The sequence below is a fragment of the Penicillium roqueforti genome (assembly GCF_015533775.1).
Source record: "Penicillium roqueforti strain LCP96 04111 chromosome Unknown scaffold_20, whole genome shotgun sequence".
Lineage (NCBI taxonomy): Eukaryota > Fungi > Ascomycota > Eurotiomycetes > Eurotiales > Aspergillaceae > Penicillium > Penicillium roqueforti.
Genome location: NW_024067584.1, coordinates 292,936 through 308,819, shown reverse-complemented (window position 1 = coordinate 308,819; position 15,884 = coordinate 292,936). Strand labels below are relative to the sequence as shown.

General features: G+C 49.3%; 6 protein-coding genes across 6 annotated transcripts; 2 read left to right on the top strand and 4 right to left on the bottom strand.

Annotated features, from left to right (window-relative positions):
- Nucleotides 1-95: 95 nt before the first annotated feature.
- LCP9604111_7041 (Zn(II)2Cys6 transcription factor) lies at nucleotides 96-1,789 on the bottom strand (the record flags this gene model as incomplete). The annotated part of the gene is made up of 2 exons (XM_039075030.1): nucleotides 96-1,686; nucleotides 1,737-1,789. The coding sequence occupies 2 exons, from the start codon at nucleotides 1,787-1,789 to the stop codon at nucleotides 96-98; spliced, it is 1,644 nt and encodes a 547-aa protein (XP_038927043.1).
- A 442-nt stretch (nucleotides 1,790-2,231) lies between these two features.
- On the bottom strand, nucleotides 2,232-6,352 carry LCP9604111_7040 (putative cytosolic regulator Pianissimo; the record flags this gene model as incomplete). Its single annotated transcript, XM_039075029.1, has 4 exons — nucleotides 2,232-2,433; nucleotides 2,494-2,654; nucleotides 2,706-4,544; nucleotides 4,601-6,352. 4 exons carry the CDS (start codon nucleotides 6,350-6,352, stop codon nucleotides 2,232-2,234), a joined length of 3,954 nt encoding a protein of 1,317 aa, XP_038927042.1.
- Nucleotides 6,353-6,909: 557 nt separating this feature from the next.
- LCP9604111_7039 (prephenate dehydrogenase (NADP(+))) lies at nucleotides 6,910-8,343 on the bottom strand (the record flags this gene model as incomplete). Its single annotated transcript, XM_039075027.1, has 6 exons — nucleotides 6,910-7,065; nucleotides 7,123-7,254; nucleotides 7,314-7,913; nucleotides 7,980-8,128; nucleotides 8,193-8,257; nucleotides 8,315-8,343. The coding sequence occupies 6 exons, from the start codon at nucleotides 8,341-8,343 to the stop codon at nucleotides 6,910-6,912; spliced, it is 1,131 nt and encodes a 376-aa protein (XP_038927041.1).
- Nucleotides 8,344-9,298: 955 nt separating this feature from the next.
- On the top strand, nucleotides 9,299-9,924 carry LCP9604111_7038 (40S ribosomal protein uS11; the record flags this gene model as incomplete). Its single annotated transcript, XM_039075026.1, has 3 exons — nucleotides 9,299-9,368; nucleotides 9,439-9,511; nucleotides 9,612-9,924. 3 exons carry the CDS (start codon nucleotides 9,299-9,301, stop codon nucleotides 9,922-9,924), a joined length of 456 nt encoding a protein of 151 aa, XP_038927040.1.
- Nucleotides 9,925-11,177: 1,253 nt separating this feature from the next.
- On the top strand, nucleotides 11,178-12,572 carry LCP9604111_7037 (AAR2 splicing factor family protein; the record flags this gene model as incomplete). The annotated part of the gene is made up of 1 exon (XM_039075025.1): nucleotides 11,178-12,572. The coding sequence occupies one exon, from the start codon at nucleotides 11,178-11,180 to the stop codon at nucleotides 12,570-12,572; it is 1,395 nt and encodes a 464-aa protein (XP_038927039.1).
- Nucleotides 12,573-12,882: 310 nt separating this feature from the next.
- On the bottom strand, nucleotides 12,883-14,217 carry LCP9604111_7036 (branched-chain amino acid aminotransferase, cytosolic; the record flags this gene model as incomplete). Its single annotated transcript, XM_039075024.1, has 3 exons — nucleotides 12,883-13,056; nucleotides 13,120-13,721; nucleotides 13,803-14,217. 3 exons carry the CDS (start codon nucleotides 14,215-14,217, stop codon nucleotides 12,883-12,885), a joined length of 1,191 nt encoding a protein of 396 aa, XP_038927038.1.
- Nucleotides 14,218-15,884: the final 1,667 nt, after the last annotated feature.

Sequence of the window (15,884 nt, the reverse complement as noted above, 5' to 3'; positions counted from 1 at the left end):
TGATGGTTGACCTGGGAACCTTGGGAGTATTGTATGATTACATAGAATACATAGTTAATAATACACATGAACGAGACACCACAGACGTTGAAAGATCATTCAAAACTGGCCACCAACGGTACGCACTGAAAAGTCGGCCGCCAAGTGCTACTTTCGTTGTCATATTGATTCCTTGAAAATCCCAAATATAGTTGATTCGAGCCGTGTGGAAATGGTGCGAGATCTTCCTCGGTGATCCACGGAGGTTGACACTCATTCCGCCTGAAGATGCCATAGTCATGTATACGAGCCTCTTCGGGGATGAGTGCTGCTTGCGACCTAGTTGCCTCGACTTTGTGAGGAAGTGCCACTGTGTTCACTTGCCTCAGGGCAGGGCTATAGCCCTCTTCCAGTTTCATCAATGTTTCCGACAAAACAGCCACGGGAGCGCATTTGAAAAATCCTTGTATCGGAGGCGCTTGTCGCAGTAGATCCAAAGCCCTTCGCCGCAGGCTTGGGTCACGACATCTCAACACAGTCATAGCGAGAGGGACACCCACACTCAGCTCAAAGGTAAAGGGTGGTTGGGCACCATTTGGCCCTACTGAGGTATCGAGAATCAACCTAGACTGCTCGACGATAGTAACGAAGTCTTTAAAGTGGATATCGAAAACAGTTTCCTGTTGCCTTAAGCATCCTGTCACACAAATCAAAGTAGCAGCATGATGCGTGAGCAGGATAGGCTCTGGGTATATAGAAACATTGGATACTGAGTTTTTTCTCTCGCAAGTATTGGTGTATGCCCGATGCCATTGATCGAGACGAGCTCGAAGCGCTTCTTTTTTTGCGACCATTTCTGGACTAACAGCGGAATCCGCACCGACTGCTCTGAGGTGTAATTTCGCCTCGCGCTCAAAAAGAGCAACTTCCGCAGCTATGGCGGATATAATGGTTCTTGCGGAATCGGCAGATGCGAAACCAGCGCTCAGATCTGTTTCTACGAAGGCGAGAAGTTCAGTTGGAAACTGAGTCCCTGAAATGGTGAGGGAACTTGTGCCCAGTCGCAGGAATAAGGGAGCAATGCTGCGTTCCAACAGAACAGCCTTACTGGTAGATATTCCTCCATGGCCGATTTGGGCACGGAGGTCAAGTATCAAAATGATGCCTTGTCGGTAGAGCTCCAAGGCCTGCTCCATATGTCCTTGGATTGTCTCCACACAGATGAACAGTGCGCAGCTGATGACTGCAATGTACGGATCTGCGCTGCCTCGCTGGATCTGTGAAGAAACACCCGAGATTGATCGCGTGTACCATGTCAATGCTTCCTGCTGAGCATGATCAAGCAAATGTGCCTTGTTTCGGCGATCTTTCAAAAAATGAAAGTCCATGCACTGCTTTGGATTTTCGTACAATGCGCTAATTGCAATCATTGCATCCCACACAGCGGGCTCACTGCGGCAGATCTGCGGAACAACCCCCGTCCAGAAATCTATATTCATTCCACCTGCGAGATGTTGGGACACATGTTGGAAGTAATATTCAAATGCGCGACGTTCTCGTCGTCCTGGATTTGGAGACGACAGTTCGAGGCTGGGTGTGGAGGGAGCCCAGGGAGATACCCCTCTGCTCTCATATTCCCCCTTCCGTCCTGTGCTAGAGCAGCGAAGGCAATTGGGCTTCTCTTCGCCACATTTGACTCTTCGGATTCTGGTCGGCGGTCAGAGCTTAACTCCGAAAATGGCGGCGGAAACTCTTACTTGCAGGTTTTGCATCCAGATCGAGATTTCACAGCCCCTATACGGTGGCTCATATCTGAATCAGGTGGGAGAAGGCATAGAAGTTCGGGATCCCACCTACACGTAGGTATGGCTGGATGTGGTTCTTAGTCCACACTGGAATACTGGACAGGACTACGGGCAGGACGTTGACCGCCCTCATAAAGCGGCAGCCCACCGGGACGGAGTAACCACCTCGACAGGTCTACAGCCCTGGTAGACAGATTTGAGCAGTGCTGCCTCCAGGAAGTATCGCTGATACTGTGTGGGAAATATACGAGCTATATAGCACTGGTTTGCTGACCAATGTCAAAATTATACTGATCTACGCCGGTCAGGAAATTTGAGGTCCTATATTTTTAAAAGTCATAGATTGGACATGCGTAAATCGTCGCTCTGAATACAAAAAGCCAAGCACCCAATCAGCCGTCTTGCAGGGTATATTTGCAGGACAGGAAATTTCAAATATCAAGGCGTTTATTCTGACTGGGAAGTAGTAGATGAGTCCGATTCCGAGTCGGAATCTTCATCAAGGACGATTCGTCGCATGACACTCTTGTCGAATAAGTCCAAGGCGAAACGTCGAGCTGGGAGTCTATAATGATGACTTTCCAGAATGCATAGGGTCTTGCGGAAGAGATGTGCTTGGTGGAATCGCTCCGGTTGTTTAGATTTTAGGCTGTGGTTGAGAATTGTGAGCAAATGTAAGAAGTCGCGGAATGAAAACTGAGAGCCATACATGTGAAGATCAGAAGCGGCTCTTTTGGAGAGTACCGTGTTGCCCATATCGACGATCAACTTTAAGATCCGCTGATTGCCGGGATCGGAGTCGGTGGTGGCTTCCTTGAGTTTCTCCTTGGGAGTTCGCTTCGATCTATAATCAAAGCCAGGGAAGGAAATCTAGATGGATGAGTACAATGAGACGAAAGTGAAGGGACAGAAGATACTCACCAAGAATAATTTTCGGAAATCGGTAGGGAGACAAAGTCCCAGTGAATCTCCCTTTTGGTCAACCCCGGAATCCCAGCCCAAACCCCGCAGGACTTGGAGTCCGTGTCGACTGCGAGATATCAAGCCCAAAACAAAGAAAGCAGTGCCTCGCATAGTGAGAACTCCTGCACTGGTTGCTATCTGCACAATCCGTTGGATAATCTCAGCATCCAAGAATGGTGCGCCAAGCTCCATTGAGCCAATATTGCCGACAGCCCAGAGGCATCCTTTAGCTTTGAGAAGCATTTCGTTGTCTTCTTCATCCAGCCTGAAATCACGAATCGTCCAAGCAAATTCATTGAAATGGCCCGATTGTTCTAGTAGCTTACACCCCTCGGCAGTTCGTGCAAGTTCTCGGTAGAAATGCGGTGGTACCAACCCAATATCCTGGAGGTCCACCAGATCCTCGGGTACAAGGCTTCCACGGCGCGGTTGCTCGACGTAAGCTCGGGAAAGAGCTGCCTCAACAAGACCGACATAGCTATCATTGCGGCCAAGGAACCAGTCATCCATCTCTTGGGTGATGTAATCAAGACCATCCAGATAGTGATATCCCACGGAAGTCGATAGGAATCTGAGAAGTAGCGGTGCACCAATTTCACCTAGATGATCAAGAGAGGGTCGACATTTGACCACGAACTCCAGATAATCCCGTTGATTGCATGCTTCTTCCAGAATTTTCACGGCGACCTGGCAGACAGTGACCTCGGGATCATACAATTGGGTGACAAGAAGTTTGACCACCCATTCTGCATTGTCAATCGCCACTTGAGGCGAAAGCGTTACATCCCCAACAGCATATTTGCGTAGGAATCTGGTTGCAAATATTCGGATATCCTTGGAGCCAATTGTTAACGCCTTGGAGAGCATGACGCGGAGATGACTTTCGCGGCTGTAATCCATGTTTCCTAGCAAAGTCTGAATCAGATCGTTGCGATCTTGCAACTCAATGATGTGGTAAAACATGTTGAGCATATGCCATCGTTCCATCATGAGCAGCCCGTTGACATCGCCGCTCAATGACCCTAGCATCGCAAAGTAGCCTCCACTGAGAGTATTGGCCATCTGGTCTTTGGAGAAAAGCGGGGATGCAGACGTCAGACCACTCATGCGGTCCAGTTGGGCCAGACATTCTGCAACCTGGCGAAGGAATTTGTTCTCTGCCAGATACTTGGTGCCCTCGGGGGTCATAACGAGAGTGCGCATGAGAACACAGCCGGTTCGGACATATCGTTGATTTGCTTTTGTGTTTGGAACCATGGCAAAGCGATATTTGAAAGGTCGGTAAAACCCAATGAGACGTTTCATGAACTTGGAGCCTTTGATTGCCTCATCCATTCTTTTTGGATTCGTAAGAGGACCCTCCACTAGACGATGAATAATATCCCATTTCCACTTATTGAAGTTGACGGTGTTCAGGACATGAGTCTCCAGAATAGCATTGCGGAACTGGGTCTCGTCCATGGAAGGACTCATCTTGTCCTTCCCTTGCTCAGCAGGGAGCAGAGAAACTGATAAATCTGTCTCCATGTTGTATCGACCCTGCCCACTGGGATATCCACCAGAACGCGCCAATGTCCGATTGATACTATCGATTTGGAAGATAGTTGCGGTTGAAAGGTCGTGATTCTCAGTTTCAAAGTCGACTGCGGGTGGGATTAGGTGTGGAAGCACTTGAAGTTGTGCGCTGACGGCTTGGGGTAAAGAATGCTGGGCAAGCTTGAGAACCTCCGTCAATAACAGAGTTGCTTTACGTCTGAGCGAGAGATCCGATTCATCCTCGATGACGTCGGAGAGAACCTGTATTCGGTTAACTCTTGCGCTAAGCCAGGCCTAGGGGTAAAAAAAATACATACCTTTGGGAGCCCTGCCTCAACCAAACCGGCCAATATGAGAGTAGAGAAATGAGCAGTCAGATCAAATCTGTTGCTATTGGTGTCATTGAGAGCGCGGCTGGCTCTTGATGTTTCAAGGTCAGAGCGAAGATTCGAGACTCTGCCATAAGTTGTGAGTCTTCTGCCCGCAAGGAAAGATGACGACCAGGACGGGGGTTTTATTCGCAGGGCGTCGAATAATAGCTCCATGATCAAGTCTCGGGCTATAGGATCATTGTAATGAAGCGAATCAAGGAGAGAACGCAACGGTTGTGAGTCATGTCTTGCAAGAATAACCAGTCCGGGCCAAGTCTTCAGCATCGCAGAAATGGCTCGCGCTGCCGACTTTAATCGCCCACTGCGTAATGTGTCGGATAATGAATCCGTGAAAGGCGTAAGAACAGCTTCAAGTTCAGACCCTTGAAGAAACTTCCGACTACGGGGGGTGTCCACAACATGCAGAAAACTTGATATCAGAGACTCTGAGGCGCCGAACGTCCCCTCTGCAAGCGCGTCGTGCAGGGCAGCAAATCCACCGGCAGAAGCAACCAGTTCAGGGTCTTTGACCAACATCTCAGCCACGGTCATGATTGAAATGTTCCGAAGACGGTCTTCATGATGTTCAGCAATAGCAACGATGGTCCGCACAACGGCGCGTGATATCTCTCGGACACCGTCTTTGACATCCAGGAAGCCTCTCACAAACTTCAGGGCCTGTTCCCTCTCAATGCTTGCCTTGGTTTCTTTGACCAGGGACAATATCACCAGCTCGTCGGTGTGGAGTGTTCGGATGATTTGTAGGGATTTGCGATCAGCGATAGCATAGCGTGTTAGTCGATAACCCGCAGCTACCACCTCTTTACTGTCACTTAGAAGCATAACTTGAACGCGTAGGCCAAAAACAGACCACGCGAGGTCATACTTCAATGTGGGATGCCGTTTGAATAATTCAACCAAGCTATTGGCGCGCTCGACATAGAAATCAGGCGACATCCCCTCTATCTCCAACGCCTGCAGCGTTTCTGAGAGGACATAGGTTGGTGACTCCACGTCACCATCACCATATTCCTCCCTATCACCATTTACCGATCCGACGGCATCCTTGTTTCGTGATGGTGAGCGCATGGGACTGGCTCGGAAAAGGCTCGAAAGGCGATTGCCGCGTGGAGGAGTCGATGCCGGCGCCTGCGCACGTAATATTTCTTCTTCCAACTCATGCTGCAATTCGATCAGCTTGCGGTTCGATGAGCTCAATTCCGACTCCACCTTGAGACGCTGCTCTTTCGTTTGCTTTGGTGGTTTTGCTAGCAGTGCCTCCAGCATATTCTCGGTTCCGCTTTTGATCTTCATTTCCTTCGCGATTCTGTCTCGAAGGAAAGCCTGTCGCTGTTCGGTTGTGTGAAAGTCTGCCTCGCCGATCGATCTGCTCGCACGTCTGTTATATTGGTCGTCCGGCCGAGGCGTGACACTGCGTGAAGTGGTGCTTTTGAGCTCCGAACTAAAGCTCCCTGGTCCACCGATGGAGGGAGCTAACGAGGGCGCCAATGATCCTCCCCGTCCGCCCATGTTGCTGCTCCCTCCAGACTCGGATCGCCTGTTCCTCCCGATTCGTGAGATACTGTCCTGCCAGCTCCCATCGGCAGAGCCGCCATCCTGACTGAGCGAGGATCGTCCATCACCCAGTGCACGATGATGAGTCGACGCGGAGTATGCTGAGTTGTGCCCGGAAGCCATAGAGCTCCATCCAGCCGTGCTGGTTCGCTATCATCTATCGCAAGTGTTCTGAGTATCGGAGGGCTGCATTGAGGTCGCTTGTTTTAGCGGGAGAGTCGAGCGGAGCGGAGCAAGGGCAGTATGGGGAAGTGTAATGGAGGGGCGCGGTCACAGGTTGGTTGGTGATCAAAGGGAAATAGTGGCCATTTCCACCTGTCGAAGGGTGATTGAATTTTAACTTGAGCACAGCAGTGATCGTCGAACTGCTCTTGTTGTCCCACTACGAGATGCTCGGCTCAGCCAGATCTGGAGAAACAAACTGCTGACTAAGGGATCTTATCGCTCCAGCCCTGGCCAACATTGCAACACCACGCCATGCTGAAGAGCTGTGTTCCTACTAAAGGGGTTTTCGTCTCTTGTTGAGAATGTTCTGATCATTCAATTGATTTTCATTTGATTATAGTAGAATCTGAAGATCGTATATTCTGATAAACTACTTAGTATCCCGCTCTTTCTTCCTAGGCTTGCTCATACTGATGAATACCTACATGTAGGTATTTTATACCGTTATCAGTTCATTAGTTATTGGGGGTAGTCTTCTCCAGGATGGTCTTCATCATCTCATTGCCAAGAGTGGCAGCTTCAGGGAAACGCGGCGCGAAGTACTCCGCAATCCGCTCAAACCGGTGACGGTAGGACTCAAAGTCACCGAAAGAAACACAGTCAGACCATGCCTGTTGATCACATCAAGTTAGCACGAACTGGAGAATGGGATATTGCGAAAGACATACCCTTGCGGCAAACGTGAATTCCAAATCATCCGAGCGGAAGGTGTTATCATCAATTGCGGTATCCAATGCCTCATCCAGGAGATCCTGGTTACGGAACAGGTATTCGGTCACACCCAACCAGAGACGGAAAAGCTGCAGGATGTTAATATAACCGCAATCTGGCAATATGCTCTCAATGACTGTATACATACCGGCGTGGAACAGATCATATGATCGTAAGGGACAATGCCGAGTTTCGACCAGCAGTCAACAATCGCCAGCAGACTGAGATGGCTGTTCGGCGGCGCCTTCCCGCGCGGCCGATTAGACAGAGAGAACCGATCCAGCACCTCGTCCTTCAACAGCAGATCTTGTCCTTCGGAGCCAGGTCTGAAGACTGACGCACCTGCAGCCTTTACCCGAAGCTTGAGCTCCTCCCTCTGTCCTCCAATCATCAGTTTGTACAAATCTGTGACCGACTCGGCGTACTGGCGAATCTGCTGTTTTGCCGCTGGGTTGAGGATGGCGAGCCCGGCATAGACGTGCCACTTATTCGAGTAGATGCGCAAGGTGATATTGATTTTGACATTCTCGATACCGCCTACCCACCGTCCATGCTCCCAGGGGAACTGATTGTTGGCCTGCCAGGCGGTTCCCATGCTCAGGAAAGCAGCATGGGTGACAGCCTGCGTATCCGCGGTTATACGGTCGTGCATCTCACCGGTGAGATAGACATGTTTGGAGCCGAACGAGGAAAGGATCGTCTCAACGAATTTGAGGCTTTCGTCTGAGGCTCTGTGTTGGATGAAGACCTAGGTCACCGCGTTGTTAATGCATGTCCGAGATAGAATAGAATCCAGGCTTGAGGTTGGTCATACCAGAGGCTGACCTTGCGGATTCACTTTGGGGCCGTGCAGCGAATGGCAAGATACAATCTCTACATCGGGGGGCAGGTGTTTCTCGAATGCGGCGAGCTCTGGAGCTTTGCAGGACGTTTGGCCACCGACAATGGCACCGACCTTGGTTGCTTAAATCCGAGTCAGAAAGTGATTGCGATGGAAGCAGACTAGCGGCTCTGGTTCGACACATACATAATCCGTACTGCGCCACGACCTTGTCGATGGCTCCAGCCTCTACACTGTACAGAATGTAATCGCTAATTCTTGAGACGAGATGTCCATTGGGGAATATGGTGACTCCTTTCTATATATACAATGAGCTTCTTGAGCTTTTGGGTGGCATAATCCCAGAAGGGGACGTACTTGAGAAGCGAACTCTTGTTTTAAAGATTCAAAATTCTCAGGTCTATCACACGCGTTTATCCTTGATATCAAAATGCAACGTTAGTTATGCCAGGTCTAAAGGATTAGTTATGATGAGGCTCAATGTGAATCTGTAAAATCTTTTTCACTTGTTAGTGTATGTTTTCAAACAACAGCAAAGTGAAGGTGTATAGAATGAGGTTGAACAGGATCAGACAAAAAAAATTAAGGTAGCGTGGGTGTAACATCACCGACAGCCAGCTGGTTAGCCATCAACCAGAATGGTATGACAGCGCCAACCAAACCGTACTCGAGCCAAATGCACTCATGTCATCATTTGAGGGGATGGGCAAAGAAAGACGGATAGGATAGGAAGCTTACCATTTGAGGCATTGGGACTGCGGCGCCGAAAAAAAAGGGCCATTTACCTCCATCCTGCGTCGCTCAGGCGTTGGGCATACATTTTGCCCATATCACCCATACCAATGATGCCGATCGAGGCATCTTCTTTGGTGCGACCCATCGCGACAAGTGCGCCTAAAACGATTGAGGAATAATATGTGGCCCTTAGAGCCGGTGACCAAGATAACCACTAAAGGTTGTTTCGGACCAGTCGAGGTTCAAACTTGAAAACTGCTCGAGTCTGGGAAGATCAATTGCAATGTTGGAAAGAATTCAGTTGGGCGAACGAAAAATTTAAATACTGACCGGAGCCAGGACCTTCACCGCCCACCGGGCCGACTAGAGATCCGGATATAGATGCATGACACCTGAACCCTGAGGAATCCGGCTCGCTTGAAAGTACGAACCAATCACAGGTCGTAATTTTCCCTAGGGCACACACCCACTTTTTTCTTCAACATCCAAGTGGGATCAGATCCGACTTTTCCTTCCTTTCTGTATTCCATCCACACTAACCACCAAAAACAGTCGCAATGGCCCCCAAGACCAAGACCCCCGCTGCCGCTAAGGAGAACGTCTCCCTCGGCCCCCTCGCCGGTGATGGTAAGTTAGGAACACAATTCGAGTTGAAGAAGTTGGGGAGAAAAACATGAGATCTAACCTATCTTCATAGGCAAGCTCGTTTTCGGCGTTGCCCGCATCTTCGCCTCCTTCAACGATACCTTCGTTCACGTTACCGATCTCTCGTGAGTCGCCCTCCACCCGCAATTGTCGTATTAGAAATCGAGCGCAATTGAAATGAACGTAACACGAAGGATGATGTTGGCTGACCAATTTTGATTACAGTGGTCGCGAAACCATCTGCCGTGTCACCGGTGGTATGAAGGTCAAGGCTGATCGTGACGAGTCCTCCCCCTACGCCGCCATGTTGGCTGCTCAGGACGTCGCTGTCCGCTGCAAGGAGCTCGGAATCAACGCCCTCCACATCAAGATCCGTGCCACTGGTGGTAACGGCACCAAGACCCCCGGTCCCGGTGCCCAGTCTGCCCTCCGTGCTCTTGCCCGCTCCGGCATGCGCATCGGTCGCATTGAGGACGTTACCCCCACCCCCTCCGACTCTACTCGTCGCAAGGGTGGTCGCCGTGGTCGCCGTCTGTGAGCGTGTGCGGCTTGGTCTTTCCCTTTCCCTTGCAAGTCATTGCATTGCTGGATTGGAGGCTATTTGCGGGCTTCTCCTGCATCTGTGGATGGAATAAACGCGAGGAACGGCCTTGATCGCCTGGTCTTCAATTTTTTTCATACGCTGAAAATCAACTCTCGGGTTTTGCTGTTGGATTAGGTAGTGCTAAATCAATAACTTGACCTATATATCCTGGATTATAGCAAGCTCCTAATGAGCTCAGTTGTAAGATGATAGTAGTTACCCTCTAGCTTTACGAGGCCTGGTGGAAGTTCCCGTGGGACATGTGGATGTTCAGACATTAGTTTATTGTTGTTGTACAGATGTGTTATGTATCGTCCTGCTCTTTAGGACTTCGTTTGCACCTTCGTGTATCATCCCGCGAAGCATCTACCCATTGACGTCTGAATCTGTGCAGTCTCAATTGTAATCTCTACACCTTATAAAGGACTCTTCTTCTGTCCTTGCTCCTCTTCTTTTTCTTCCTCCATCACCTTTTCTCTTCCTCTTCCTCTTCCTCTATCCCCTCTCTTCCATTGTCTATCGTCTCTCTCCTCTTGTCAAGCTCCTCCTTTCCATCTTAGGATCTTTATTCAAATTATACCCCTTATTCACCTATTATGTTCATGTTAGGGTGTTGGCAAGGGGATTCTTTTGACCCTTCGACCCTTTTTGTGTGATATTTGGCATTGTTTTTGCCAGGAAGTTCCCAAGTATACCTCCTCTTCTCTCGGTAATGGACAAAGCCATTTGACTTGGTCGCGTACTTTTAGCGTGCCTGTCTGCATTCTTTTTTGAGTGAGAAATCTGATCACAGTTAAGCTTATTGTGCATCAACCACCATGCCAAAGGTGCACGACCAAGTCAAACGGCCCTGTCTCCTACCGAGAAGAGGAGGTATACTTGGGAATTTTATGATTAACACAATGCCAAATGTCACGGAAAGAGGATCCTTGTTGATTCTTACCTTTTCTTAGAATTTGTTGCTTGTATTAATAGCTATGTGGTAATTCTATAATGTTCTAATTTCTAGATGATATAATTGCTTTGCTTCGCTCCGCAATAAAGTAAAGACCTCGGGAAGATCCAAAAAAGATCGCCTCCCGATAACAGATAGAACTGCGTTTATCCGACAGCTCAAAGTACGCAATCGGTTCCAACCTCTCCTCACAGCTCCAACTTTCCCTCAAAGCTCCAACTTTGTGCGCAATCTCCAACACAAAACGGGTGCAATGTCCACCCACCACCCCACCCCAACAATCCTCCTCCCAGGCCTTCCTCCAAAAACCCTCGTCGGCATCGACCTCATAACCTTCACATCAACCCCCAACTTCCACGGAATCCGTGACCTTTCCCCGGGATGGCACTTCCTCTACACCGGCGCAACAGAGACCCTCTCTTTGCGCAGCGGCGCATGGTTCTACATTGGTGACATCACGACTGCAGGGAAAGGCAGTAACGACACAGCGCTAGTCGCGCAAGGCCACAAAAATCAAACCCAAAACGCATCAGAGCCAGAGATTTACATCTGGAAATGGAGCGTGAATACAGAGTCTTTGGTAGCGCTAGATGGTGAGAGCGCCTCATCTCTCCAAGAGAGCATGCGCTACAAAGCGAATCTGGGTTCGGTCTGGCAGAGTGGAGGACTTTTCAAATATCGCAGCCGGATTGCGCCCTCAATGCTTGTCAAACCCGTGACAGAATCAGACACTGGCGAAAAGAACGAGCAAGACCAACCCGAACACCAAATCGAAGCTCGTATCCAGACCGAAGATGATTCGCAAACAGAAGAGAGCGGGCGGAGGGATTGGTCTGGACTAACCGACCGCATCTCACCGAGCCTTTTATCACGCGTTATCGGCAAACCGGAGGTTGATGTGGACGGGCATCCGCGATGGGCGTTGTCGTCTGCTTCAACGGCCAACTGTGACACGGATCATATCCCTGGCGTCGATTCGCCAGCTGAAGGGTCGCACGAGCCAGAACCGGAACGAGAATTCGGCTTCATTCCCGTTGATTTGAAGCGGACGTGGAGAGAAGGCGCTGTCGGACGCGAAAGGACGGAAGCTGCGAAGGATCGGTCTTGGGCTCTGGGAGACTTGATCGATCGGTATGCTGGGGAGGCTTCTGGGGGGAATCAGTTGCTTGGAGAACTGCAGTTTACGTTCCTCATGGTGCTGACTATGATGAACTACTCGTGTTTGCAGCAGTGGAAACGGCTTCTTGAGCTGATTCTTACGTCCCGGGGTGCAATCTTGGATAGAGAGGCGTTTATGAGTGAAGTTCTTCGGATATTGTCGTTGCAGCTGCAACGATGCGACGATGTTGATGGTGGACTATTTGAGATTGATGGTGATGAAGGCGGGGCTTTCTTGCGAGATCTACTCATGAAGCTGCGTCAGTCAGTCGATGACCTCGTTGGTGACAGTGGATCCGAGGTCAAGTTAGAGCTTGACAAGCTTGAAGAGTGGGTGAGGGCAGAATATAACTGGGAGCTGCGTCGTGGGACTGTCGTTCGCCACGGTATGCTCCAATTGGAGGACGGCGAGCAGGTCGAAATGGACTGGGATGGGAATGACGAGGATGACGAGACTGGAGAGTATGCTCCGGTAATTGTTGATATGTGAAATGCGAGAATAGGACATCGAATTGGTTCTATCTCTGCGCACTCATGAGATGTGTAAAGTAATTGACGATTTCCTTTTGGTATCTAGCTTGGGTGCATTTACTGGCGTCTTGTTACATTTTACAATAACCAAATGACAAGCATTGAATGAAACAACGGCATCTATGAATGAGGTCTAAAATCTATATACAGTTCAACCCTAGCATCAAAGATACCAACCACGATGCTAAGCTTCATAGACCTGCATAAGCGGCGTCAATCAAACAGCTTGCGAGTCTAAATCTAAAATCATCTATGAACGCTTTATTTATCTATTGTCCCTCGTTCTCGATGGTGTAAGCCCATTCATGTTCTTCCTTGCCGAACATAATGGCCTCGAGCCACGACTTGATCTGCGCGGCATACCCAGCAGGTTCGCCATTGGCGCCCAGGGTGTTGATATCAGTGTCCTCGTTGTGGATCAAGGCAACAGGGGTAATGAAGTACTGAAGGACGTGACGTTAGCATATCAGCTCCAACAAAAGAAAATAGACAATTCTTCAACTTACAGCAGTGCCAGAAACAAACGCCTCAACAATTCGGCCCTCCTTGGAAGCCTTCTCAATATCATCAATAGTCAAAGTGCGCTCCACAGCCTCAAGCGGCGCAAGCTTTCCGACAAAGTTCTGCGACAAACGCTCGCGCACGAGCTCCAGAACACTGCGACGGGTAATACCGGGCAGAATGAGCTGATTGTCAAGAGGAGCAGTAACAAGCTCCAGCTTGCCTTCGGTGTTGTGCCAGACAATGAAGAAGTTACTGGCACCAGCCTCGGTGACCTGGCGGTCCGGCCCGAACAACCACAGGATCTGATCGTAGCCCAGAGCCTGGGCCTTGCCGTGGGCCTGCAAAGAAGGACCGTAGTTCGCACCCAGCTTGGCATAGCCGAAGCCGCCGGGCCAGGCACGGATGGTATCAGGGGAAGAGGCGTAGAGTCTAAGGCCCTTGGGGGTCTCGGCTTGGGGATCCTTCTTCATTTTGGTCATGTCGGGCCAGGGGACAGCAATAATGAAGAGGAGGGCTTCCTTGGGCACTTGGACGCCCAGGTGAGGACCGTTTCCGATGACTGTTGGACGGATGTAGAGGTAAGAACCGGGGTTGGGGAGCCAGCCTAGAGACAATTATCAGTGGATCGCTCTCATTTGTATTGTAGGCAAGGATAGCCTGGAGATATAGTGATATTGGAACATACGAGGGCCGTCGATCTGCAGTAGCTTGGCGACAAGCTTCTTCACCTCATCGTACTTGAATCCGGGCAGCGAGGACCGCTGCGAACTGGTGTTCAGGCGTGCGCCATTGCAATCGGGGCGGAACAGGCGCAGCTTTCCATCGTATCCGCGGTACGCCTTCATGCCTTCGAAACATTCGGTGGCATAGTGTAGGACCGAGGCTGTGGGTGGGATGCTGAGGTTCTGGTAGGGCTTGACCTCGGGGGTCTCCCATCCCTTGGCTGCGGTCCATTTCACGGTGACCATGTGGTCGGTGCAGTGAGAGTGGCTCAGCTCCTCTGGGGAGCCGGGCAAAGGCAAATCGCGGAGGTTGGTTGAGCGAGTGATATTGAAGTTGGAGGCATCCAGCTCAGCGACATTAGGAGCGACAGAACCCATGGTGAGATGATTGTGGTATGATCAGGGCTCTTTTCTTGGATGTGGAGGAGGAGAGGTTCTATGAGTCACCAGACGGTCAATGGATGATCTGAAAGGAAAACAAAACTGGCGGAAATGAAGCTACCTTTTGAAATATGTCTTGGACAAAAGAAACAAAAGCGGTTTGCCCCGGAGAACCCATGGAATGCCCCTCCCAAACCGTTTTCGATCCAAAAAAAAGTTTTCAACGCCGAACGGTTCGCCTCTCTCTATTTGCCACCAGAAACATTCTGCATTGCACACTGTTATATATACGCTGTGTGTTGAAGGATTGATCTCTCTGAAACTATGTTGAATAACTTCCAACTCCTAGAACGATCTTTCCCTCTACTATGAGCATTCTATGAGGGGTCAAATATTTGCTATCTTCAGGCCCACTTTCGGCATCTCCGAGGCTAGCCGCGTTGATATTCACTCACAATTGTAGTCTTCATGTTCTTATGACAGTCTCGTTCATATTAACTAGTCCGATCGTACTGGTTTATGGAATTACATTGAAAGTCTTGGCTCTGTAGTCTGCATGATCCTTGCATGCTTTATACCCTCAAGCTTTGCTCGGGGTAATATGTAAGAAGCATGTTGCCTTCTAGAATACATCAATGTGTAGTACTCCGTATATCCAATTGAATTGATCAAGCATGGCAAAACAAGGCCTCGAACACCCTCAAGGAAATGATGGTGTACTTTGTACCCCAGTCTACACCAATCATAATAGCTGAATGATATTTCCGGCTATCGTATGACCATCTTGAAACTCGATCAACTAATGAACTATCACAACACCTAAATGCTATCTAATTGGGTTAATTGGGTCAATTGGGTTCATGGAGCTTGATAAAGCTGATTTTGGGTGATATATATCTCACACAGCACATTGAATACCATCAACCTTTCTATATATTATATACAACACAACACAACACAACATGTATATGTATTTGTATCTAGTCCAAAACACAAATAGGTTATTGCGACCTTATCCCCTTCCTCGTTTATTTTCTAGCTCCATCTTAACAATGTATCCTGTACATTAAACTCTATTCACCATGGCCACACCTTGGCGGTTATATTCTGCATGTCTCCAAGAGAAAACAAGGCAATCCAGGCTTTCATTCACAATTACTCTTTAAATTCCTCCCTACAACAAGTGGTAAGGTCTCAGAGTTCCAGCCTCATTCCAACCCGGAGAAACTCCTACCCTAGAGGCCCATTCCTTGACATTGGTTGGGTCGGAGAAGGTCTCCGTGCCATTCAACGACCAACGACAAAAGCTTGGGTATGATACATAATGCACCTCGGAAGTGATATCTGCAGCCACCCAGGTGCCATCCTGTTATCCACGGTGGTCTGATGGCAACGTTGCTAGACGGGACTTTTGGATAGTGTTGCTTCCCCTCGTATTCCCAAGCGAGTCAGAGCCATGGCCACCATGACTATCGATTATTGGAATCTGGACTAGCACATTCTTAGCTTATCATGAAGTCAGAAGGCAGAGGCCATCAAGATGGAGGGTCGAAAGGCTTGAATTGACGGTCGTCTTGAGCCTGGAAGATATCGACACGGTAATTGCCGAGGCTAAGGCGATGTCATATAGAACCGAATCGAGCCTTTATAAACTTGCAATCACA